The sequence below is a fragment of the Phascolarctos cinereus genome, unplaced genomic scaffold (genome assembly GCF_003287225.1).
Source record: "Phascolarctos cinereus isolate Bilbo 61053 unplaced genomic scaffold, phaCin_HiC Scaffold_4;HRSCAF=312, whole genome shotgun sequence".
NCBI classification, from domain to species: domain Eukaryota; kingdom Metazoa; phylum Chordata; class Mammalia; order Diprotodontia; family Phascolarctidae; genus Phascolarctos; species Phascolarctos cinereus.
In genome coordinates, this window is record NW_027555847.1 from 316760946 (window position 1) to 316786731 (window position 25786).

Consider the following 25786-nt stretch of genomic DNA (forward strand, 5'->3'; position numbering starts at 1 on the left):
AATTATATATAGATATGGATTTATATTTGTCTGATTTCTGATTTAGCTGCATCCAGGAAATGTCATTTAACCTCTCAAATTCAGTTTCCTTATCTGTAAAAGGGGGAGGGTATTAAACTTTATAACCTATCAAGTCCTTTATACATAAACCTCTAACCTTATGATTCTACTAAATTTTGGCATGTATCATAATTATTATTTTCTTTCACATAATTATTGTTTTTAGGACTTATTCTTTGACACACTCCTTATTTAGGATTTCATTATTATGTTCCCAAGGGCACCTAGTCAGCACAACTTCTTTCTCTTACTCCCTCCTCCCTTCCTTTCTTTTCTCTTTCCTTCCCTCACTCCTTCCTTCCTCCCACCAGCAAGTCTAAAGTAATGGCATCTGAATCCTTTTCTTCTGTAGAGTTTAACATATTTTCCTCACTAAACCTTTCAGACATACTCACCAGGAGCTTATTTGAGTGTAAAGCTCAAAAGTTTACTTTTGTAAACTCCCCCTTTCTTCTCTAACTCACTCTCAGTTAGAAATGCTAATTGGTGAACTAGTCAAGTGCAGGGCCTAGACTGTGCTTCTGCATGGAAAGATAATGAGCAGTACCACATATTTTGTCCCTTCCTCTATGACCAAATCAGCCCATACTGAAGTAGCTACAATGACAAGGCAAGGGAAGAGGTGGCCCAAAGTGGCATAATCTGAGGTGTTTTCTACACCAAATGAAAAATGAGATCGTTCTCAAATGTCTGTGCATTTATAGACTTCTGAGATTCAAAGCTGGGAACGACCTTGCAGGTTTTCTCATTCAATCTTCTCTTTTTATAGATGAGGAAACTGAGGCCCCAAAAGATTAAATGATTTTTTAAGAAAATCTCAAAAGGCTTAAAGTGACAGATGTTCTGATATAGGTAACCCACAAGTTTTAAGAAAAAATGCCTCACAAAACATCTATACTTAAAACTTACGCATATGCATCCAAAAATTTAAAGTTGTTTACTTACTTTAAGAAAACAACTTCCAAAGCTTTGTAATATTTATCTATTATGAACTTTTAAAAAAATTTAAGCTATTAGTGGTGACCACATTCATCTGGGAAGCATCCCCAACAAATCTTCAATTAACCAATAATATTTATTAAGCATTTACTAGTAGCACTTACTCTGGGCTTAAGTAGTGGGGCATGCAATTGAAGGAACAGTTCCTGTCCTCAAGGAGCTTACATGCTAACACAGGAGGCAACGTACTCCTGTTGTTTTTGTGTGTGTGCACGAAATATTTCAGGGATCAGGGTACGATTATTAGGATTTCATTTTAAAATATAACACTAATCCAATATGAACTAATGAGCTAGAAGTTCAACCAAATGTGGAAATGCTCATTTCCAAAAATAAGTAAGAGATTCTTCACAACTAAATATAAGAAACACCTGTCCCTGACAGGAAACCAACTATTTACATTTTAAAGAGTATAAGCTTTGCTTCCCTAACCCAGGGATTCTTAACCTGGGCTTCACAGATTTCTAAGGAGTCTACAGAAAGATTTTATGAAGTCTGTGAACTTGCATGGGAAAAATTATTTTCACTGATCTTTAATTGAAATTTACATTTCCTTCAATTATGAATGTAGGCAGGAAATCATTATTCCAAGACGGGGTTCATAGGTTTTACCAGACTGCCAAATGGATACATGACACATACAAAAAAGTTAAGAATCCCTGCCCTGGACACATAAACACACATACATCTTTATATATACATCTTTACATACACACACGTGTGTTTACATGTGTGTTCATGCATATATACAGGTGTACACACACATCTGTATCAACGTATATACATGTATATGGTTATATGGGTGTGCATACCCATGTGTATATGCACACATCTTTGTATATATGTACACATACATGATGTATATGTACATATTTACATATGCTATATATAAAACTCTGTAAGGAAAAAACAATATACCAGTGACTTTACTGTGACAAATCTCTCTAGTTTCATTTCCGCTGTAAGACTTCAGCAGCTTTTTCATATTTTCATCCTCTGCTCTATCCAGGGCACTCTTTTGATCCCCATCCTTTTGATTAGGGTTTGCACCATGTTGCAGCAGGATCTCAGCAGCCTAGAAAAGGTTCTTAAGGTTGTCATCTTCATACATAGGTTAGTAATAACTGCTATCATCACATCCAAAACTAGATTCTGGAATTCTGGTCAGTAAAACATCTGCCTGCATTCTGATGCCTATAATGATAACTCCAAACAGATCCATTTCTTTAACATGGCTTGTTTCTGTAAAACAACTAAACAGAAAGGACTTGAAAGCATTGCAATTGTTCTAAAGGCATTAAAATGACCTGTGGCAAATAACAAGGGTTATATTTCATAGACCTACATATTGGTCAGTTGCAAAGTTTTTAAAGTTATGCAATGATTAGGAATAAACATTGTAGTTCAATACTGACCCACAGCAGCTACCTACATGGTAAAATTATACATGACATAATTTTAGAACTCTTGCAGCTGTGTAGCCTATGGCCCCAAAGATCTCTCCCACCACCTATAGTCTCCCTTCCCCCTCATCCTAACATGGCCTGAAATTGCTAACATCAGTCCCTCTGGAATAGACAGCAATGATATGTGTGTTTGACAACAAAGGTTGACAACAAGCAACAACAAATAATATCTAGAAGGTCCATTGAATCCTTAGGTATAAGTGGTCAAGCAGGTAAAAATTGCCTTTACCATCTTCCTCTTTTCCTTTTTAGCATCCTCTCTTTGTATCCTCTCCTTTAGGCTTTCTATACATCTCCTACAAATTCCTGGTTGCCCAAATCATTCCATACTAATGTTACTTTCATTTCTAACCTCACTGGGTAGCACTCCCTGAAAACAATTTATTCCTTTTCTTTCCTTCTTATCAAAGGGTATCTATACTATAGCTCTAGCTAGCTGTCAACTACCTAACACACTGAAACCAAACTGACGTATTAATAATTGATAAAGTATTAATGGCTACTAAGGCATGAATGCACCTCTCTGTAATGTTTATTGTCATCACTTGATAGATTTACATTTCTAAGTTCAGCCCTCAATTATTTGCACTCCTATCATTTGCTTGCAGTTAGGGTGTATTTGTACCAGTAACACATTGAGTGATACCCTATTTATGGTCCTGTGGTCTGAACAGTGAAACCACAATTTCCTGTAGGCATTGTTAACTGAGAGAAAGATTAATGTGTTTCTCTGCTAAATGAATAGTCTGCTCAATATGTTACCCTTTGAAAAAAAACAAAACTTAAAATGAAAGTTTTTCTTAAGATAGCTAATATTAGTAGCACTAAAGAATACTTTTCTGGTAGTCCTTTACTCACCAACACCTGATTTACAAATAATCAGAACATACAAACAGTGTCAGAGGTGGAGTCTAAGAACCCCCATGGGCCCCTGCTCTTTATTCCCAAATCCAGGACAGCTCGGAATTAAGTGATCTTGAGAAGTTCTGTATCTTATGAAGATGTGAAAGTTAAGTTACTACCAATGGAGAGTGTCTATTTTCATTCCTCACCCCTACACGCAAAAATAAAAGTAACAAAGAACCCCTAAGCCCTCAGACTACTAAGTAGAAAGTTGTTTCTTGAAACCCCTAGTTGTAACTGGAAATTCATTCCTTACAGAAACTATTATAAGTGGTTGTTTAGTTAAAACAATGGTCTCTTTTCCCAGGTACATTATGTATGAATTAAGCTTTTGTGGGTTAGTCTGGAGACTTTACTTCTGAAAAGAGAAATTGTCTTTTGATTGTGGAGAGTCAGGTGATCCACGTTACTCATGTAAAACTATGCTACATGTATGTTATCTTTCTCTTTATAATTGTGCCCATAAATGGAGAGAGAGGGAAAGTCAGGAAGAGAGAAGTCAGAAGGAGCTATAAATTATTTATTTATTTAGATTAATCTGCTTTTAAGTGGAAAAAGACAGTTTAAAGCTGCTATGTAGTTAGTAAAGCCACCAACAGATAAGAAAAGTCATCTGTAAGGGCTTTTTATTTTTTATTTTTATTTTTTTGGTTTAGGCAGTGGGGTTAAGTGACTTGCCCAGGGTCACACAGCTAGTGAGTGTTATGTGTCTGAGGTCGGATTTGAACTCAGGTCCTCCTGAATCCAGGGCCGGTACTCTATGCACTGCGCCACCTAGCTGCCCCTTGTAAGGGCTTTTGATGCCAAACCACCCAGAAAATTTTCCACAGTGATTTTGATTCAAAATATAGATATTCAGGCTAAGAAGCATTCTATTCAAGTAAAAACTGGGATTATATTAAATAGTGATTTACGAATAAATATAAGTAAGAAGGTATAATTTTGTGCTTAGATGTCTGTTCTTTCATTCTTTTTTGTGTAGCATCTTTCCAAATATTATATTGATTGATGTTTATACTGAAAAAATTTTAACAAAAGGTCACATCTACCTTTTAGGTATAATGTTTACAAGTAATTTATAAATACTGGTCCTGTTAGCAAAAGCCTGGAGTAACAAAAATTTCAGCTTATAACAAGTCATTTTCCAAAATAACCAATACCATTTTTTCCCCCAGAACAAGCCATCTTGGGTAACATTTAAACAAAAAATGTATACAGATATGAAGTCATTTCACAACCTCTCAGATACATATAAATTTTAGAAGAATACTTTTGGAACCAATATGATTATCCAAAGAGTAAATCTTGGGGCAACTAGGTGGCGCACTGGCCCTGGAGTCAGGAGGACCTGAGTTCAAAATCTGGCCTCAGACACATAACGCCTACTAGCTGTGTGACTCTGGGCAAGTCACTTAACCCCAAATGCCTCGCCAAAAAATAAGCAAAAAAAATCCCAAAAAACCCAAAGAGTAAATCTCTACTGGCAAGCGGTGATGGAGATATTTTAAATGTGGAGATCTTTCTGGGTCCCCTCAAATCATATGTGAACAATCATGAATTTTACCTATTTTTTAAAATAAGGCCTGTTTCTGACCCTCTTTCATTAACACATTATCACAATCGTGTTGGAATAGTGGCACAAAGCAAGTCTGGACTTTGGGGTAACTTTTAGTGGTCCTAAAAATGAGGGAGGGCCAGGTTACAGCATTAAAAAAAAAAGATGACCACACAAATTCGTTGTCTAGTCATCCTAAATCTAAAGAAATCCATGTAAAGAATGATTTTTTTTTAATCAAAGAAATCAAAGAAATAGCTATCTGCTATTCACACAGGATCAAGACAGCCCTTGCCATTCCAGCTTACATGTTTCTCTCTTCATCATTCTCTTTTTTTATTCCATTTCCATTCAATTTATTTCATTCCATTATTTTCATTCATTCATTTCATTCTTCTCTCTCAGTGACCTATCTTTTTTTTGTTGTTCAGTCATTTCTCAGTCAAGTCTAACTCTTTGTGACCTCGTTTGGGGTTTTCTTGGCAAAGAATGGAATGGTTGTCTATGTCCTTCTGCAGCTCATTTTATACATGAGGAACTGTGACAAACATGGTTAAGTGACTTTCCCAAGATCACACAGCTAGTAAGGGTCTGAGGCCACATTTGAACTCACGAAGATGAGTCTTCCTGACTTCAGGACAGGCACTCTATTCACTGTATCACCTAGCTGCCCACCAAAAATAGAAAGAAGATGGAGGGAGAAGATCAGAAATAGAAGGCAATAGTGATGAAAAAAATATACAGGGTTTGCAAAAGGGGGAAAGAAAAGGGAAAGAGTGAAAAAATATAGGTGAAGAGAGGAGAAAAAGAGAGTACAGATATTGATGCTATCACATGCCCTTTTTTGCTGCATCTGTAAGTTCATTATTGTTGGGGAACATCTGGGATGGAAACATCCTACACTTATGCATATCATTAGCTCCTCTGTGATTTTTAGTCTTAGAGATTTGAATGGGGTCATGAGAGAGTTAAATGCCTTATTCCCTGTCAAAGAGCCAATATGTATTTGAAGCAGGATTTGAACCTAAGTCTCCCAGACTCTAAAGCCGGCCCTGTAAACACTAATCCACCCTGGCTCTCAACATGCTTCTAGTGCAAGGGTGAGGAACCTGTGGCCTCCAGGCCACGTGTAGTCCTTTAGGTTCTTGGGTGCAGCCCTTTGACTGAATTCAAACTTCACGGAACAAATCCCCTCAATAAAAGGATTCTGTCAAAAGGCTGCAACCAAGGACCTAGAGGGCCACATGTGGCCTCAAGGCTGCAGGTTCTCCACCCCTGCTCTACTATATAGGAAAATGTTTAAAAGAAAACATTATGTACAGGAGTCTGGAACATGTCTGCTTCTAACAGTTTATTTGTCTGGAATATGGGCATGCTCAGAGTTCTAAAAGAATCAGTTACTAAATTTCAATCTAACAGTTCTAAGACAGCAGTTGCTCATTTTGAATGCAACAAGCTGTTGAATATTGGAATAATGGAGAACACAATATGCTTCAGTGATGTATACACATATATACATATACAAATACATAGATATAATTGGAGAACTTTAAAAATTATTCACTGGGGTAAAATGAACACCAGACTTGTTCTACACTATGAGACAAATGTAATTTACTTGATCATAGAGAGAAGATGAGAATCTGAATACTGACCATAAGCTAAAGTAAGGTCATTTGCAGAGAGGATCCAGAGTTTGAACCCATAAAGAAAAGAGAGGTGAAAGGACATATTTCAGAACTGGATCAGCTACGCTTAAAGCCAAAAGTAATAAGGAGTAAAGTTGCTAGTGAGTAGTAAGTCCAGTTAACCAAAGGAAGAGCTTGGAGGCAGACAGTCAAAGAAGTTACCTAGTAGACTGGTTAGCTGGGCTAGACATCGTGCTTAGTGGAGAGCTAACCAAGCATGGCACGGAAGACTCAACTTAGCCGTGGAAACACTTGTTGAACACAAAAGCTGTGTGCATCAAAAACTTTTTTGGACAATTCCTGAGTCAGAAAAAGGACACTGACAGTTCCAGAGTTATGAGTTATTCCCAGAACATAGGCTTTCCACACTCATGGGCCTACTTAAGAGATTTTTCTAATTGTATGTCTATACTCCCCACAGATATTGAGCGTATTAGTGGGAACATGTGATAGGTTTATGTGTAGATTAGGACTGCATATACTGGGAACATGTGATAGGTTTATGTGTAGATTAGGACTGCATATACTATCATTGCCTATGCTTTATATAAGTACTTGTGATGTTATTGTTTTCACCTCATTGTTAAGTAAATGGCAATTTTGTTATATAATGGTAATTGGCAATTTTATTGTTATATAACGGGTATAAAACAGACATTTTATTGTTATGTAATATAAATAATTATTGTTGGGACAGCTAGGTGGCACAGTGGATAGAGTGCTGGGCCTGGAGTTCGAAAGACTCATCTTCCTGAGTTCAAATCTGGCCTCAGAGATTTCCTAACTGTGTGACCCTGGGCAAGTCACTTAACTCTGTTTGATTTAGTTTCCTCATCTGTAAAATGAGATGGAGAAGGAAATGGCAAACCACTCCAGTATCTTTGCCAAGAAAACAACAAATGGAGTCACAAAGTGTTGGACACAACTGAATATGACTGAATAACAACAACATAATTATTGTTAAGTAAATGGTAACTTTAAAATCTATGACATCATAACTGTGAGTGGATGTGTCTGTGGGAGTTTGGAGAGTTATGATGGTGAGTAGAAGGTGTGTATATTCCCTCACAACAGGATTACCTCTAGGATCCTGAGAGAATTCAAGTATGACCCTAAGATGATAGCCCTTCTCTGGGAACATAGACTTCCACCAGGGTGAGGGTAAGTTGGTGTAAGGAAACTAGCGCAAGGCTACTTGTGCACACACCCTTCGTGAGAGGTGTGAGGCACCACATGAATATGTAACTACACATACATAAAACATTTTTACAGGACTTTTTTTTTTCTTGAAGTAGAAATGATGGTGTAGATAGGGTAAGAGGATAGCAAGGAGCACCAAAGAAAATATACCCACATTGCCATTTTCACAAATTCATATACTTTTGTAACTAGAAGGAATCATGAGGCTCATCCAGGACAGGTATAACCCCCTTTTTTTAATGTGAAGAAAGTTAGAAAAGGGAGGTTAAATAACTTTCTAGAACCCATGTCTTTTAACTCCCAGCTCAGTGCTTTTTATATTAATCATGCCCTGCTATGATGTACTGAGGTTAATTTTCAGTCCTTGACTTTTTCCATATACATCTAGGGGCAGGGGAGAAAAGGGATCAGTATAATGAGTTTATTTTTATCTTGGTTGCCATTTTCATAGCAATAACACTTTTCTTAATTACCATTATTTCATTACCTTTAATGATTCTTCCTTCCTTGCCATCTCTAATTCCCTTGACCAAATAACCTTATGATTTCACCAATGCTTTCTTAATTTATATATTTCAAAGAAAAAAAGCACTTTACATGGGTAAAGGGAGCAACCTCAAACATTAGGCCATCCCCCTAGCATCATTCTTAATCTTCAACTCTGATCTCTTATCTTTATAATTCTGCAAATTACAAATTTTGCATCATTGCTTCTTGTACTACAATGCTTTGACTATACATAGTCTAAAATGGTGTGAGGGCCTTCTTGTCACCCTGATACTTTAAGCAAAGGTCCCCAGGCATTTTTAAGATAAGAACTGAAGATACTGTCAGTTAATAGTCAAAAGAATTCCCTCTTTGTTTACATCCTGGTTTAGTGATTGGGCATGCATCCAGCTTTATTAAGCCAAGATGTTTTTTTCTATAAGCTTTCTAATTATCTATTTCTATAAGTCTCCACCCCAGCTTCCCAAACAAAAATGTTAATTTCTAGTTAACAGATTTCTAGAATCTGTATTTGGAATCTGTTTTCATTGAAACGTCTTGAATCCTTTCAGGAATTCTCTCCTTCTGCATTGTTACCACAGCTGTGATGAATGAAAATAAGGAGAAAAAGCCAGAGCAACAACAAAAACAAAAGAAACAGGCAACTCCTGTTGGTCTCCATTTCATCAAAACCCTAAATCCACTAAGGAATTCTGATAAATAGCACCATGGATTTCATTCGATTCTCATCTGCATTTTTAATAAATAATAATTTTAAGAAGTTAAATATGAATTTTTTAGAAATGTAGTCATCTGTAATTTGTATTTTAATGCCTATGTTGTACTTTGAGCTTCTTGGGCTTGCTCTGACATAGAATGCGCTTTTGTGCTATGAAGAGCAAACAGGAAAGTCACTCTTCTTAAGACGCAGTAATGTTTAAGTCTTCACACAAATTCTATTTTCGCTTATCATTTCAAGTAGATTTCCATGTTTGGTATTTTAAGAATGCATTTAAGGTCTCAGTTTAAAATAAATTCAATTCCCCCTCCCATTTTCCTAGAGGGAAAAAAATACAAAAATGCAAATGTGGTTGCACCATACCTTTAAATGATTGCCTTCAACAGCATTATGTATGGGCAAAAGCCCACCCAGGCTTTCACTATTAACATTAGCACCAGCTTTCAATAACTCCACCATCACTTCATTAAATCCCTTATTAGCTGCCTCATGAAGTGCTGTCCATCCTAACAAAACCAAAGGAAATAAGCTTTAGCATCAAATCAAAGCAGGAATTGCTGCTTAAGAACCCACAGTCATATCATATTCTTGTTACAATCCTCTTTTATTAATGGAGTGAGTCTGGGAATTTTCTGTATATGTGAAGCATGAAAATGGCTGATGTTTGTTTTAAAGAAGCATAGACCTCCATCAATACCAGTAACAGGCCTATTACCCAAAGACATCAAAGAAATAGGGAAAAGACCCATCCATATAAAAAATACTTATAGCAATTTTGTTTGTTGTAGCCGAGAACTGGAAACTAAGAGGGTGTGCCCATCAATGCAGAATGACTAAACAATTCATAGCAAATGAATGCAATAGAATATTATTTCAATGTAAGAAGTGACGAAAGCGGGGGCAGCTAGGTGGCACAGTGAACACAGCATCATCCCTGGAGTCAGGAGGACCTGAGTTCAAATCCTGCCTCAGACACATAACACTTACAAGCTGTGTGACTCTGGGTTAAGTAATTTAATCCCAGTTGCCTTGCCCCCCCAAAAAAAAAATGAAGAAAGGGATGGTTTCAGACAACCTGTCAGGTCTTGAATGATCTAATGCATTTATACAATAACAAAATTACAAAGAAAAAAACAACTTTGAAAGAATTCAGAATTTTAATCAATCCACCAACCAGCCATATTCCAAAGGAATGATGATGATGCATGCCTGCTAGAGTGGAGTGCACACCATCATGGAAGGTGTAAATAAGGATTCGAGATCATAGAATCATAGGATCATGGATCTGAGACAGGAAAGGACCTCAGAGGCCATCCTTATTTTACAGTCCAGAAAGTGGATGCCCAGAGAGGTGAAGTGATTGATGAGGCAGAGGCAGGGTTGGATCCCTGGTAGGGCTTTTCCCACTCTGCCAAAGGGAACAAGAAAGAATTCTGACTATATAAGAGCTTTGACTTAGGGAAGAAGGGACTATTTCTTTCTGATTAGCAAGAAGCTGTGAGTTTCTGCAGGGGTAGAGATGGTCCATCAGGCCAACATTAAGGGCTAAAGCTATGGGCGCCAAACTCTCAGATTTGGGGTCTATCTACTTAGGAGCACAGATCGAGTCATCCTGCACTCCTCCTACACCACCCCAATTGATCCATATTCCCATCTCCAGGTAGGATCCAGAACACAGCTAGCTGTCTTTCACTTCAAACCATTGCATTCCACCTCACCCCCAGCTCAACACCTCCCCACCCCAACACTGCCTCACAGGTTGAAAGAGGGGGGCATAGATTATTAATTATCCAAAGTCTGTGGTTACAAAAGCCAAAGTTTAAAAATGACATATGTATATTTTAAAGGGTTCAAATTATAAAGCAGATTAGAATGATGAAAGATACAAACCTGCATTATCCTTTTGGTTTAGATGGGCTTCAGATTCTATTAGCGCTTTGACTAATGACAGGTCTCCTCTTTTGGCGGCCAAATGCAGACGACTTTTGCCTTTGGCATTCCTCTTATGGACCTTAGTTACTGTTCCATAACTAGGTTTGTCAGGCAAGACCTCTTTGCCAAATGCTGAAGGTTCTAAGGATATAATGATAATAGTAATTCACATTTATATGTACTAAGCCCTTCCCACATAAAGAACCCTGTGAGGTGGGTAGGAGCAAGAACAGGAACTGAACCTGTGATCTCATTGATATCATAGGGAACTTTGAGATAAGTACAGTCTGTATACCAATAACTGCCACTTATAGTCTTTGTCTAGACTCTGGTCTTAGAGCCAGTGTATGTCAGAGGTAGAACTTACACCCAGATCTTCCTGAATCAAGAGCCAGCTATCTCTCTATTCACTATGCCACACTGCCTCTCAGAGAGATGGGTATTATTACACTTCTTTATGACCATCTCCACAAACATGGTCTCCACAACTGGGTTTCCTGCTTCTGATAGGTAAGTTTTCACTTTATCTTGCCAGTGCCACTACATATTTTCTCATCATGCCAACTGCTTGCTTTCTAGCACCTTTTTTCTTTCCCTATTACAATGTAATCTCCTTGAAGGCAGGGACTATGTTGCTTTTATTTGTATTCCAGGGCTCAGCACAGTGCTTAAAGTACTTAATAAACGCTTTATCTATCCATCTATCCATCATCTATCTGTCTGTCTATCTATCTATCTTAAGCCTATTTTATGGATGAGAAAAACCAAAGCTCACACTGATTATGCGATTCATCCATGGACTGATTGTGAATAGTGTTGTTCACATAAGGAGATCATAGAGCCATGACATAACCCTAGGTCTTCTAACTCTGAGTCTAGGGCTCTTCATACCATGTCATGCTGACCCCAAATGGCTGCAAATACCTCACTAGGGATTTGATGCAAATGCACACACAAATGTATTACTCTGAGTTCTAACTTTGGGGAAAAAATAGCAACGCTTCATCTCTTTCACTATACTCATGTCAGAACATTACTTTCCATTAAGTTATTTCATCATCTTCCTGATTAAACACCATTTAAATTTATAGCACAATATTCATCAGTGTTCTTATAATTCCATAGTGGTGAGACCTAAAATGGGCCAAAATTTTTTGACAGTAGTATTCTAAAAACATTTGCTTTCCTAAAGTTATATTGTGATTTAATAGATTTTAAAGTCTTATTATGTAATTTCTACCTCATATTTCTAGTATAACTTAAAGGAACTACTATTCTCTAACCTATTATATGCTCTATTTTTCTTTTATAAAAATAAAGTATACCATCTGAAATTTCCTTTTTCATAATTCCTTGCAATTCAGATTAATGAGGCTTTACTATAATTCATTTTTTCTGGCCTTTTTTTTTGCCTTTACTAAAATATCATTTGCATATACAGACTCACAGTCTTTAGAAACAGAGTCAGATGATTGACTTGTAATGGCAATGCTTTAAAACTAGCTAAACTCCTGAATGGTGTTATACTTGCACAAAACATTACATGGCTCAGTGACACAGGCACTATATCCTCAAGCCAAGCTATATTTGAAGGGACTTGCAAAACTTTATTTTAAGTGTGTGGCCCTCAATAGAGGGGAGAGACCCAGCAATGTATCTCAGACTTCCCCAAAACTATAAAGGAGGCTTACTGGAAAATTAAAGGAAAATCTCCAACAGGACAGCTAGCTAGCTAGATGGAGATGAATAGACAGACCATGTTTTGAGCACTCATTATGTGCCAGGGCCTGTGCTATGCTGTTGTTCTTGTTTGTCCTTTGGTCCCAAAGAAGACCATGACATCAGAGAGGTGATGCCATGACATGCAAGTGAATTGAATTTAAGTGAGGGAAGGCTGTGCAAAGTCACCAGCCTCACTTTCTCCTCCAGAGCCATCTGGTTCCAGTGGCTGGATTTGAACTGGAGATGGCCCCAGATGCAGTGAGAGAGCTTGGCCTTTTTAAACTAAGGTCTTTAACAGGTCTCAGTTTGACTAAAGCCAGGGCCTGTGCTATGCACTTGGGGACACAAATACAAACAAACAAGACAGTCCCTGCCCTTAAGGAGCTGGCATTCTAATGGGGGAAAACAATACAAAAAGGATACTGGAAAGTAGGAGGAGGGAAGAGAGGGTGGAAAGAAGATAGCAGAGAAGTACTTAGAGGCTTAGACCTTGGCAAAATAAAATAGACCCAGGGATGAAGTCTAAAGTTTCAGTCAGAGGGAGATGAAGATGACAACCCAAGAGCATTACATAGCAGAGACAAGGAAACACACTGCTCCTTCCCACTATTCCTGCCCCAAATAGCTGGTCTCTATGGAGCATGATCTAAGTATCAGGTCCCAGGGATCTCTGACTGAGAGGGTCCCATGATTTTTACATAAACACACTTAAGAGAATAGAAAATAGCTTCAAAAGTATTGTCAAGGATAAGGACATTGTCAATGACCATGAGATAAATTCACTACCACCAAACCCTTCTGTGGCCTCTGTGCCAAGGACTCAGGTAAGTTGGCAGAATTATCAGGCATTTGAGGCTTACCCAGGGGTACACACCACACAAGGGAACATAAACAGATCCACAGGGAACATATTTCAGGAAAATCTGACTCTTGTAGACTCACAACTTTGCTGTAGGTAAGTCCCACTTGACTCACCATCTCTCCCCATTTTTCAACACTATCAACTACACGATGACAGCAATGAAACAGCTTTTAAAAATACCATCAAAGTTGGAGTTGATTTCCTCATTGCCTAAAAAATGTAATGGAATGGTACTTTATAAGGAGGTCACAGGTCTTTTATAACCATAAGGGTAGGTACAAAGGAGACTTTTTAAAAATGGGAACTTTTATAGGTCCACCACCTCAGAGATTTCATGATTTTTATCAGTTCCTTGACTCCTTTTTTTTTCTTTGGCAAGGCAATCAGGATTAAGTAAGTTGCCCAAGGTCACACAGCTAGTAAATGTCAAGTGTCTGAGGTCAGATTTGAAATCAGGTCCTCCTTATCCAAGGCCAGTGCTCTATCTAACCTGCCACCTAGCTGCCCCTTCAATAACTTTCTAGAAAGAAGTTCCCCAGGAAGAGAAAGAAAATTATAGACCAATTTCCCTAATGAATATTGAGGGAAAAAATTTGAAAAAATACTAACAAGGTGATTACAGCAATATATCACAAAGATTATACACTATGACCAGGTGAGATTTATACCAGGAATTCAGGATTGGTTCAATATTAGGAAAACTATGAACATAATTGACTATATCAATAACAAAACTAACAGAAATAGTATGATTATCTCAATAGATGCAGAAAATGCTTTTGACAAAATACAGCACCCATTCCAGAACATAAGAATAAAGGGCATGTTCCTTAACATGATAAGTAGTATCTATCTAAAACTATCATCAAGCGTACCTATAGTAGAAATAAGCTAGAAGCTTTCCCAATAAGATCACAGGTAAAGCACGGATGCCCATTATCACCACTATTATTCAGTATTGTCCTAAAAATGTTAGCTATAGCAGTAAGAAAAGCAAAAGAAATCAAAGGAATTAGAATAGGCAATGAGGAAACAAAACTATCACTCTTTGCAGATGATATGATGGTATACTTAGAGAATCAACTAAAAATCTATTTGAAATAACAACTTTAGCAAAGTTGCAGGATATAAGATAAATCCACATAAATCATCAGCATTTCTTTACATATCCAACAAAACCCAGCAGGAAGAGATAGAAAGAGAAATTTCATTTAAAATAACCATAAATAATATAAAATACTTGAGAGTCTACATGCCAAGACAAACCCAGGAACTATATGAACACAATGACAAAATACTTTCCACACAAAGCCAGATCTAAACAATTGGAAAAATATCAATTGCTTGTGGGGTAGGCTGAGACAATACAATAAAAATGACAATCCTGACTAAACTAACTTATTCTGTGCCATACCAATCAAACTACCAAAAATTTACTTTATAGAGGTAAAAAATTACGAAATCCATCTGGAAGAACAAAAGGTCAAGAATATCAAGGGAATTAATAAAAAAGAAAATACAAAGGAAGGTGGTCTAGTAATACCAGATCTCAAACTATATTATAAAGCAGTAATCATCAAAACTATTTGGTACTGGCTAAGAAATAGAGTGATGGATCAGTGGAATAGATAAGACAGTAGTAAATGAGCATAGTAACCTAGCTTTTGATAAATCCAAAGACCCAGCCTTTGGGATAAGAACTCACTATTTGACAAAAACTGCTGGAAAACAACAGGACATAAACTAGGTAGAGACCAACATCTCACACTGTATATCGAGTTAAGGTTAAAATGGGTACATGATTTAGACATGAAGGGTGGCATCATAGCAAGTTAGAAGAACAAAGAATAGTCTGCCTGTCAGATGTATGGAGAAAGGAAGAATTCATGACCAAATAAGAGATAGAGAGCATTACGAAATATAAAACAGATAATTTTGATTATATTAAATTGAAAAAGTTTTTACACAAACAAAGCTAATGCAATCAAGATTAGAAGGAAAGCAGAAAGCTGGGAAATAATCTTTACAGCAAGTATCTCTAATAAAGGCCTCACTTCTCAAATATATAGAGAACTGAGTTAAATTTATAAGAATACAAGCTATTCCCCAACTGATAAATGATAAAAGGATATGAAAAGGCAGTTTTCAGATGAAGAAATCAAAGCTATCTACAGGCATATGGAGAAGTGCTCTAAATCACTTTTGATTAGAGAAATGCAAAACAACTCTGACGTAACACCTCACACCTATCAAATTGGCTAATATGATAAAAAAGGAAAATAATACATGTTGGAGAGGATGTGGGAAAATTGGGACACTAATGCACTGTTAGTGGAGCTGTGAATGACCCAACCATTCTGGAGAGCAATTTGGAACTATGTATGCCAAAAGGGCAACTAAACTTTGCAAACTCTTTGATCCAGTAATACCACTACAAGGTCTATATCCCAAAGAGATCATGAAAAAGGGAAAAGGACCTGTCTGTACATAATTATTTATAGCAGCTCTTTTTGTGACCTGCACCACTTCAGCCTGCCAAAGGATTTCAGGCAGCCTACGAAAAATATAGGGGAAAACATCCTCTACATTTTTCCATGGGCCACATGAAACCCTTTGGTGTGCCCATAGGCCCTATAGGCCACAAGTTGTGCAGGCCTGATGTAATGGAATACTATTGTGCTATAAGAAATTATGAGCAGGCAGATTTGAGAAAAACCTGGAAAGACTTGTATGAACTGATGCAAAGTAAAATGAGCAGAACCAAGAAAACGTTGTACACAGAATCAACAACACTGTGTGATGATCAACTGTGAATGACTTAACTCTTCTCTGCAACACAATGATCCAAGACAAGTACAAAGGACTCATGAAGGAAAATGTTGTCCACCCCCAGATAAAGAACTGATGGACTCTGAATGCAGATTGAAACATACTTTTTTCACTTACTTTTTTATGGTTCTTTTTCCTTTTGATCTGTTTCTTCTTTCACAATGTGACTGATATGGAAATGTTTCACATAATTATACATATATAACATGTCAAACTGCCTACCATTTTAAGAAGAGGAGAGGAAAGGGAAGGAGGGAGGAAAATTTGGAACTCAAAATCTTGTAAAAACAAATGCTAAAAATTGTCTTGACATATAATTGGGAAAAAATAAAATACTATTAAAAGAAAAAAGTTCCCAAGAGTTCATAAAGTAGGTTCTGAGATGGCTCCAAGACTAGAGGAACCTATGGCCCCATGAATCTTACATTCTGAAGAGGGTCATAGGAACATGTTCAGATGGAAGTGACCTTAGAAAGTCACCTAGTTCAACCTATTTATTTTACAAATGAGGAAACTAAGGTCCAGAGACGTTAAATAACTTGCCCAGGATTATATAGAGAATCTACTGTATACACCAGTCAAAATCTCAAAGTATCCAATTTCTCTTTAAAAAAATTTTTATTTATTTTTAACATGCTTTTAAAAGTTCAGTTTCAAATTCTCTCTCTCCCACCCCTCCCACTGAAAAGGCAAACAATATAATATAAATTATACATGTGAAATCATGCAAAACATTTCCATATTATATTGCAAAAAAGTCAGAAAAATTTAAAAAGTGAGAAAATTACATTTCAATTTGCACTAAGAGCTCATCAGTTCTCTTTCTCAGGGTAGATAGCAATCTTTCTAGTTTCAGTGTAAAATAGTAAGTGGTGTCCCAATGAGTTTTTGATGTTTTGATGTGACATAGCTGCCCTGGTACAAGTACTTCAGCAGTGTTTCCTCTGCAAAGGCAGTGGTCTGAACTCTGCCCTCAGCTTGAAAGGGTGTGGTCAGAGACACAAAAATCCTGTAGCCTTTTATCTCTGTCGTATTTTTTCACATATGTTCAAATATAGAATATTTGCATGTATGTGAGGTGGAAGAAAAACAAATTGTCTAACTTTAATTTTTATAATCCACATACAACTGGTAACATACTGCACAGAATGTTTTGTGTTATTCATAGTGACTAATCATGAAACATTATTTTTAATGGTTGTCGGCACAAGTCACTATTTAATGGCCACAGTTACAAGGTATGATTATGATTAACAACCCTACCCCCAGGTCTTACTGTGACACTTCATCTTGGGGTGTAGCCAGAAACAGAGAAAGGGAAGACACTGGAGCACAAGCTCTAGAAGATTTTGTGATCTCCCACTTCCAGAATGTTCGAGTTGAGTCCTATAGTGAAAGGACCCCAATGAGTCACTTAAAGACTTAGCAAGGAGGCCACAGGTCCTCATTAATCAGAGAAATGAAAAGCTTTGAGTATGGTCCCAGAGACAAATAGCACTTGCTGCTGGAGAACCCCTCCAGCTAAGGATGGTAAGGCTCATCACCAGGATGTTGGCTACTACAAGATGAATTCATTGGCCATGCTAACCCACCATACTAAGAAAAGTACAAAATGGTCCTCTACCCTATGTGGCCCTCTTTTATTTTTTCAGTGATTGTATTAGAGTAGTAGAAAAGCGGGTAGAGGCGCTACAGACAAAAGCAACTGCTGGTGTCCTAAATATCACATATGGCCATCACACCCACTCAGACGCCCAAGTAGACTTTAGAATCTAAATGTGAGATCTGAGTCCAGTTGGTTCCCATATTATGGGAGGAACAAAGGTCTTTAGTACATAGGGCAGGTCTTCCATGGAGGATATATAGTAGAATATGGATAAAAATTGAGAGGCAGCATGGCACAATGGTCTTGGAGTCAAGAAGGACTGGGCTAGAGTCCATTAATGCATACTGGCTGTGTGATCCACAGGAAGTCACTGAATCTCTCAGCACTCTCAGGTAATGCTCTACAAATGGCAAAACAGATGCTGATCTGGATTGGTAGTGTGAACTGGGGATTCCTTACAGCACTGAACTCATAGTTCTAGTCTAAAAACATGGACTAAAGTAGTACCAAATAGGAAGGCACTGGCATCATTATGATACTTCAATAGGTATCACTGGAGGATATACCCACACCAATGAGATCACAGATCTACTAAAGTATTGACATATTACTTGACCATTAAGATCGTTGAAAAAAGCAAAATTGACTCATAAAGACACATTTGGTACATATCTATAGACACTATGTAGTCAGGACAATGATTGATCAAATTATTATTGTTACATACTACTTTTATTGAAGCATGGCTAGGTATTGGAGTGGATAGAGAGCTAGACCTGGATTCAGGAAGACTTGAGTTCAAATCTGGCCTCAGATACTAACAAACTGGGTGATTCTGGGCAAGTCATTTAAATTTTCCCTGCCTCAGTTTCCTCATCTGTAAAATGAGGGTAATAGCATTTGCTTCCCAGGGTTGTAAGGAAAGAATGAGATAATATTTATAAAGTGCTTTGCAAACCTTAAAGCACTATGTAAATGCTACTATTATTATTATTATCTCATATGATTCTCAAAATCAATCAACCAACAAGCATTTATTAAGCACCTGCTAGATGCCAAGTGCTGTGCTAGGTTCTGTAAAGACAAAAATGAAACCATCCCTGCCCTCAAGGAACTTACATTCCCTTAGGAGAGATAACATGTACACATATAATAAGAATATAAATATTGGAAATAAAAAAAATACAAGGTAGCTGGCTGGGGTGTAGTTTTATAAGCACTAGCAGTTCAAAGGATCTAGAAAGGCTTCAGGTAGAAGGTGATACTTGAGTTGGAAGGAAATGAGGGTTTCTAAGAAATGGAGGTGAAGATGGAATGCATTTTAGGCATGCAAAACTGTCTGTGCAAAGGTACCAAGATAGGAGATGGAGTGTTGAGTGTGAGGAGCAGAAAGAAAGCCAATTTGATAGCACCTCAGTGTGCAGGAAGGGGAGTAATGTTTAGTAAGGCTGGAAAGGTAGATCGGAGTCAGGCTGTGAAGGCTCATAAAGACAAAACACAAGGTTTTATATCTGATCCTTGAAGAAGCAGGGATCCACTGGAGTTTACTGTGGTTAGATCTGCATCTTGGGAAAATCACTTTCACAGCTGTAAGAAAGATGGATTATGGGGAAAGGAGAGATTTGATGCAGGAATATCCACTAGGAGACCGTTATAATAGTACAGACAAAAGGTGGTAAGAGCATGAACTAGGGTAGTGACCATGTGAGTAGAATGATAGGGACAGATACAAAAGATGTTGTGAAGGTAGAAACAAGATTTGACAACTGATTGGATATGTGAGCCGAAGGGGAATGACAAATTGCAGCTAACTCAGAGGTTACAAAAATGGGAGACTAGAAGAATGGTGTTACCCTCTTCAGAAATAAGGAAGTCTGGAAGAAAAGAATAACAAGTTAAAATAAACCTGGAATCTTGGAAGCTTTAGGATCAGAAGAATCTTCTTGCTGTGATTGATTCTGTAAATCTTTATTTGTACTTATAGAGGAACTCAGATCTTGACTATAGGTAGTCTCTTGAAGATCTTGCCTTTTTCTTTTAATCTGAACTCTTTTTTCATGTAGTTGTAAATTTCTAGGCACATAAGTGTCTGGACTTCTTTTTCCTCTTGCCTCCTTGTGGCTTTTAGTGTTTTGTTCTCTGTTTACATTATCAGTCATTCCCTTGTCTGAAAAGCAAGAAAATGTGGGATGTTAATACCGTGTGTGGTTTTCACTAGTTTGAGAAATATTTGTCATATTAGTAGATGATAAAAAGTCATACTTTGTAAGAATCTCAATATACAGATATATCTTTTAAGGAACTTTTATACTGTTAAAGTTACATTCATTATTATATAGATTATTATTATATAGAATGACAATCCAGGGAAAGTGACCACTCCATAGTAGAATCTGTGATAGAAAAGAGAAAGGCCATAAATGGATTCTGGAAGAGAAGATTTCAAAGGATTCAGAGAAAAGATAGGCAGCATTGCATGTGCTAAAATTCTATGGGTGAAGTCTACTCAGAAGAGATAAGAAATTCTGAAGAATGAAATTCTAAAGAAACAAAGGGAGAAAAATATTAGTGAGAAATATTACTTGGAAAAACACTGAAGAGAACTATTTCCTGTGGGTAGATAGCAGAGTGATAACTAACCAGAAAGGAGAAGCTGTTCAATTCTTACTTTGCTTCAGTGTTCTCTGTCAAGGAGACTAAAGGGACAGAACAAAAAATTAACACTAAAGATATGTAATAGGATAGTAAGAGACCACCTAGATGACCTTGATGGGTTAAAGTCACCTAGTCCAGTGAAATTATCTGACATTACTGAAAGAACTGGGATATGTGATTACTGAGCCATTAATGCTCAATGATAAGTGAAAGGCTGTGGAAAATGTAAAAAATTTAGAAGTACCCCAAGACCAGAAAAAGGGAAACATTTTCCTGGTATATCAAAAATAATTATAGAATCTAACAACCATAGGCCAGTGAGCTTACATTCAATTCCCAGAGAAATTCTAGAACATATTATTAAAAGGATGGTTAGTGAGCACCCAGAAAAGGAAGTGATGATCATAAAGAGCCCATAATGTATCATAAAGAATATGTCACACTAAACTAACCTCATTTTCTTTTCTTTTTTGACTGAATAAAAAAAAATTAGTAGATCAGGTAAATAAATGCTATATATGGCTTACTTTGACTTTAGGAAAGCATATGATAAAGTCTCATGCATTTCTCTTGGACAAGATAAATTGATGGTAGGCTAGATGATGATTCTATTAGATGAATTTAGGTACTTGAGTGGCAGAACCCACAGAGCATTCTGTAATGGTTTAATTTTGACCTGGAAGGAAGTCTTCAGTGGAATGCCCTAAAGATATGCACTTGGCTCCTATGTTGTGTAACTTTTTTTTTTCAATGACTTGAAGAAAGTCATAAATGGTGTATGTGTGTATGTGCATATACATTTAAATATCTACAGATATATGTACACATACACACATACACATACTTATATACACACACTGAGATAAAAGTAATCTTAGAGCAAAGAGACTGGGATGGGTTCTGGGACCAGGAAAAGCCTCTGGCAGAAGGCGAGATTTGAGCCGAATTTTACAGGTAATTATAGAAGCCAGGAGTCAGAAGTGAGGAAAAAGAGCATTCTTAGGCATGGGGGACAGATGGAGGGTCTTATTCAAGGAACAAGGCTGTTGTAGCTAGATTGTAAAGTACATGGAAGCAAGGAAAGTGTAAGGAAACTGGAAAGGTAGAAAGCCCAAGTTGTAAAGTACTTTAAATGGCAAATGGAGGATTTTATATTTGATCCTGAGAGTAAATGGGAGCCATAGGAGTTTACTGAGTAGAGTAGTAACATGGTCAGATCTGAACTTTAGGAAAATAACTTTGGGAGATGGTGGAGGGTGGTTTGGAGTAGGGATATTAAGGGCAGGAAGACCAATTAGAAAATATTGCACTACTCCAGGCAAGAAGTGATGAGGGCTTGTATAAGGGTGGAGATTCTGTGAGTGAAAAAAGGGGACATATACAAATGATTTTGTGACAAGATCTGCCAGCATCTTACATGCCAGTGAATGTGAGTGAGGAGTTGAAGATGACACTGAGGTTTAAATTCAGGGTAATTGGGAGGATGGTGGTACCCTGACAATAAAAGGGAAGTTCAGGAGAAGGGAGGGATTTGGAGGGAAAGATAATGAATTATGTTTTGCATACGTTGAGTTTGAAACGTCTATGGGACATCTGGTTTTAGACATGCAAGAGGCAGTTGGGGATGTGGGACTGGAGCTCAGGAAAGAGATTAGGACTGGATACACAGATAAAAGAATCACTTCATAGAGAAGACAGTTGAATTCATGTAAGCTTCTGATGTCGCTCAGAGAGAGGGAAAAGAGAAGAGGACCAGTACAGGGCCACAAAAGACATCCACAGATAATGGATTGTGCCTGGACGAAGATCCAGCAAAGCAGACAGGAGTGGTTGGACGGATTGCAGGAGTACAACACAGCAGTTCTGAAAAAAAATCTATGAGACTTAGTGGACTATGAGCTTAACATGAATGAACAGTATGATACAGCAGAAAAAAAAAAAAGCTAATGTAATCTCAGGATATACTGAGTCTCTGAGTCAGGTAGGGAGGTGATGGTGCTCCTGTACTTTCCCCTGGTCAGACTACATCTAGAGTATCATGGTCAGTTCTGGGCAATGCATTAAGGAAGATGACAATCTAGAGCAGAGGGGTCCTTAGGGCCCTTGGGCAGCAAGAATCCAGACAAAACTCTCAAAGAAGCCCAACCAGATTAAAAATGTAATTGGGAAATGTTTAGTAAAATAAATAAAAATACAATGCAACATAGATCATGTTAATTTGTGGTTTTCTAAGTTGATATGTGGCCTGCAGGGATCCACTGTCGCTGGTCTAGACTCTAGGAAAGCTACTGAGATGGAAAAGGGTCTCAAATTCAATCCACATGAGCATGGGTAAAAGGAACTGGGGATGTTTAACATGAAGACTTTGGGAATGACTGAGGTGGAGAAGACATTTATCTTCAAATAGCTAGATAATTGTCAAGCTGAAAAAGGATTCAACTTGTTCTCTTTGGCCCAAGAGGAAACAATAAAGATCAATTCAGGCTTGATATTAGGAAAAACTTCTTAATAATTAGAGCTATCCAAAAGTGGAACAGGCTGCTTTGGAAGATAATGGGTTTCTCCACACTGGAAGTCTTTAAGCAAAGGCTGGATGACCACTTTTGGGGTATAGTGTAGAAGGGAGTATTTTTTTTATGTATAGAATGGACACAATGGTCTCTGGAGTCTTTTCTAAATCTGAGATTTTGCAATCCTGTGACTGAACAAAATGAGATAGCAATATTTTACTGTGTAAATGTGCTCAGAATTCCTGGTGTAGCCTACTGGAAATTGCTGACTTCTGAGAACTCTTCTGATAGTTACAGCATCATGGGAAATGCTGCCACTTTAGACAGCTAGGTGGTATAGCGGATAAAGAGTCAGATCTGGAGTTAGGAAGACCTGAGTTAGAATCTGACTTAAGACACTTATTGACCTTGGGAAGGTCACTTAACTTGTCTATCTCATTTCCTCATCTATAAAATGAGAATAACAATAGCACAAACCCCCCAGGGCTGCTGTGAAGATATTTGTAGAGAGCTTCACAAACCTTATATACATACTATCTACTAGCCATGACAGGGGCTTGGCAAGTGCTGCTATATGTCACACTTGTTGGAGTGGGTGCGTAAGGCATGGAATTCATTGGAAGATTTATAGGTTAAGAAAACATGCAGTGTTGTAAAAATAATAATAATGATTTAAATGTTACCTGATAGGGAAGGAACTGTCTTCTCCATCCCTTGCTTGAGCTGTGAGGAATCTCTTAAATCCTCGTCTATGTTTTTAGTAGACCTTACATTTTTATTTGGAATCACATCACTCTCTGGAAGTTCTGATTGCTTTATTTCCATTTTAGATGCTTCTTTTTCATGAGATTGTCCTGTGTACTCAGTCCTCTTTTGACAGCTCTCTTGAGTTTTCTCAGTGCAGGTTCTTTCTGAACTTTCTTCTCCCCTCACCTTTGCCATTCTCTCCTCATCTGTCTGATTAACTAAAGAACTTGGTGCAGCGGTGTTATTATTATGAAGACTGGTGGATATTTCCACTCCACTAATTTGCCCTGACAAGTCAGGCGTTGACGGTGTCCCTGTATTAGCCAGCGGAATCTGCTCAGGGTTGACATCAGAAGTAATTCTTCTAATATTCTGTACATCATTTACAACATACCTTTCAGAAATAACGGTACAATCTGAATCAGATAAGTTGATGATGTCCTGTTGTGAAACTTCTTGAAAAACATTTTCCTGGAGTAAAGATCGAGTTTCAGAAGGTAAATAGTATTGGGAACTTGACTCTTCTTCATGCTCTGAGTTCATTTTACAATTATTCTGGTTTTCATAATTGACAAAACAAGTCATCTTCTCAGGCAACATAGTCGCCTCAGAGAGGCATCCACCATCACCATCATCATTACTATCATTGCCATTGTTAACATTTCTATCTACAAAGGAAAGGAAACACTTTTCCCAGGCTGTCACACTCTCACTTTTCTGACTTAGGTTATTATCACTGGCCTCACAAGGAACAGGTTTCTCATGAGGAGCAGTGTGATCACTTCCTTTAGTGGCCAATGACAACTTGGCTTCTTCATAAGATGGAAGCCCAGAGAGGATGGCTTCTGCTGGCTCAGCAGTTTCTGATTCTAAGATATCAGGTTCTTTCTGACAGTCTGCTGATCTTATGCTCTGGCTGGGTTCTTCCTGGGTCATTAGGGTCAGTGAAGTTATGTCATCTTGACAAGTACCTCTTCCTTTGGAAACTGAAAAAACTTCACTATTATGACCCAGATGATTTTTCAGCATTGGAGTTACTGAGTCAGTCATTGTACCAGACTTTTCTGAAAGATCACAAAAAGTTTCAGGATTCTGCTGTTGATGAGCAATAGATCTAGTTATTCTTTTTGAAGAGGTCGTCACTGGTATCCTTGTATTGCTCTTTCTACCACTCATCTCAGTTCTTTTAGGAACTGTCCTACTTTCTCTCTCTCTCACAGGCACAAAGTTCTTGGGCTCATGGACATTCTGCATATTTATCTTTGGGGGTTCTTTGGCATTTATTTGATCAACAGTTGACTGCTCATTTCTAGTTGGAATTAACTTCTTATTCTTTGATATTTTCTGGTGATTTTCATTCACAGCTCCTTTATTGCTCAATAAATTCCCTTTGTTTCCTTTAGAAACCTCTATCTTCCTATCTTTTATTCCTCTGGAGTTCTCATTATTAAAATACTGAGAGCTTCTGGGACTGCATTCTGGTTTCTACAGAAACAAAATATATGGTTAACTTCATTTTCAGCTACAATTGTATATTCAATTCATCCTGGGTTGTTGGCATATCTTTACTACTCCATTAAATTGTTATAACTTGATTTGACCGCAGGGACTGCTGAGCCAAACCAAACCTGATGTTTCAGAAAAGGGTACAACTAGGAGAAATAAAAGCAAAACATAATGGGCTCAGTGTGTGGTTTATTATTTTGTTCTCTGATGTGTCTTTTGCTCCCTTTCCCCTACTATTTTAGTACTATTGGTATTACTGAACATAATAAAATCCTTCTACTTAAGCCTTAGTAGACTTATAAAACTAAACAGATGGGAAAA

The 25786-nt window shown here is 37.5% G+C and overlaps 1 protein-coding gene across 1 annotated transcript in view; it reads right to left on the reverse strand.

Annotated features, from left to right (window-relative positions):
* ANKRD31 (ankyrin repeat domain 31) overlaps positions 1-25786 on the reverse strand; it is a 183365-nt gene that overhangs the window by 67373 nt on the left and 90206 nt on the right. The window contains exons 14-18 of the mRNA XM_078153158.1: positions 23896-25444; positions 19954-20214; positions 10987-11169; positions 9460-9602; positions 1978-2134 (exon numbers count right to left, since the gene is read on the reverse strand). Of these exons, the coding sequence (XP_078009284.1) occupies positions 1978-2134; positions 9460-9602; positions 10987-11169; positions 19954-20214; positions 23896-25444 (2293 nt within the window). The remainder of the gene's footprint in view (positions 1-1977; positions 2135-9459; positions 9603-10986; positions 11170-19953; positions 20215-23895; positions 25445-25786) is intronic.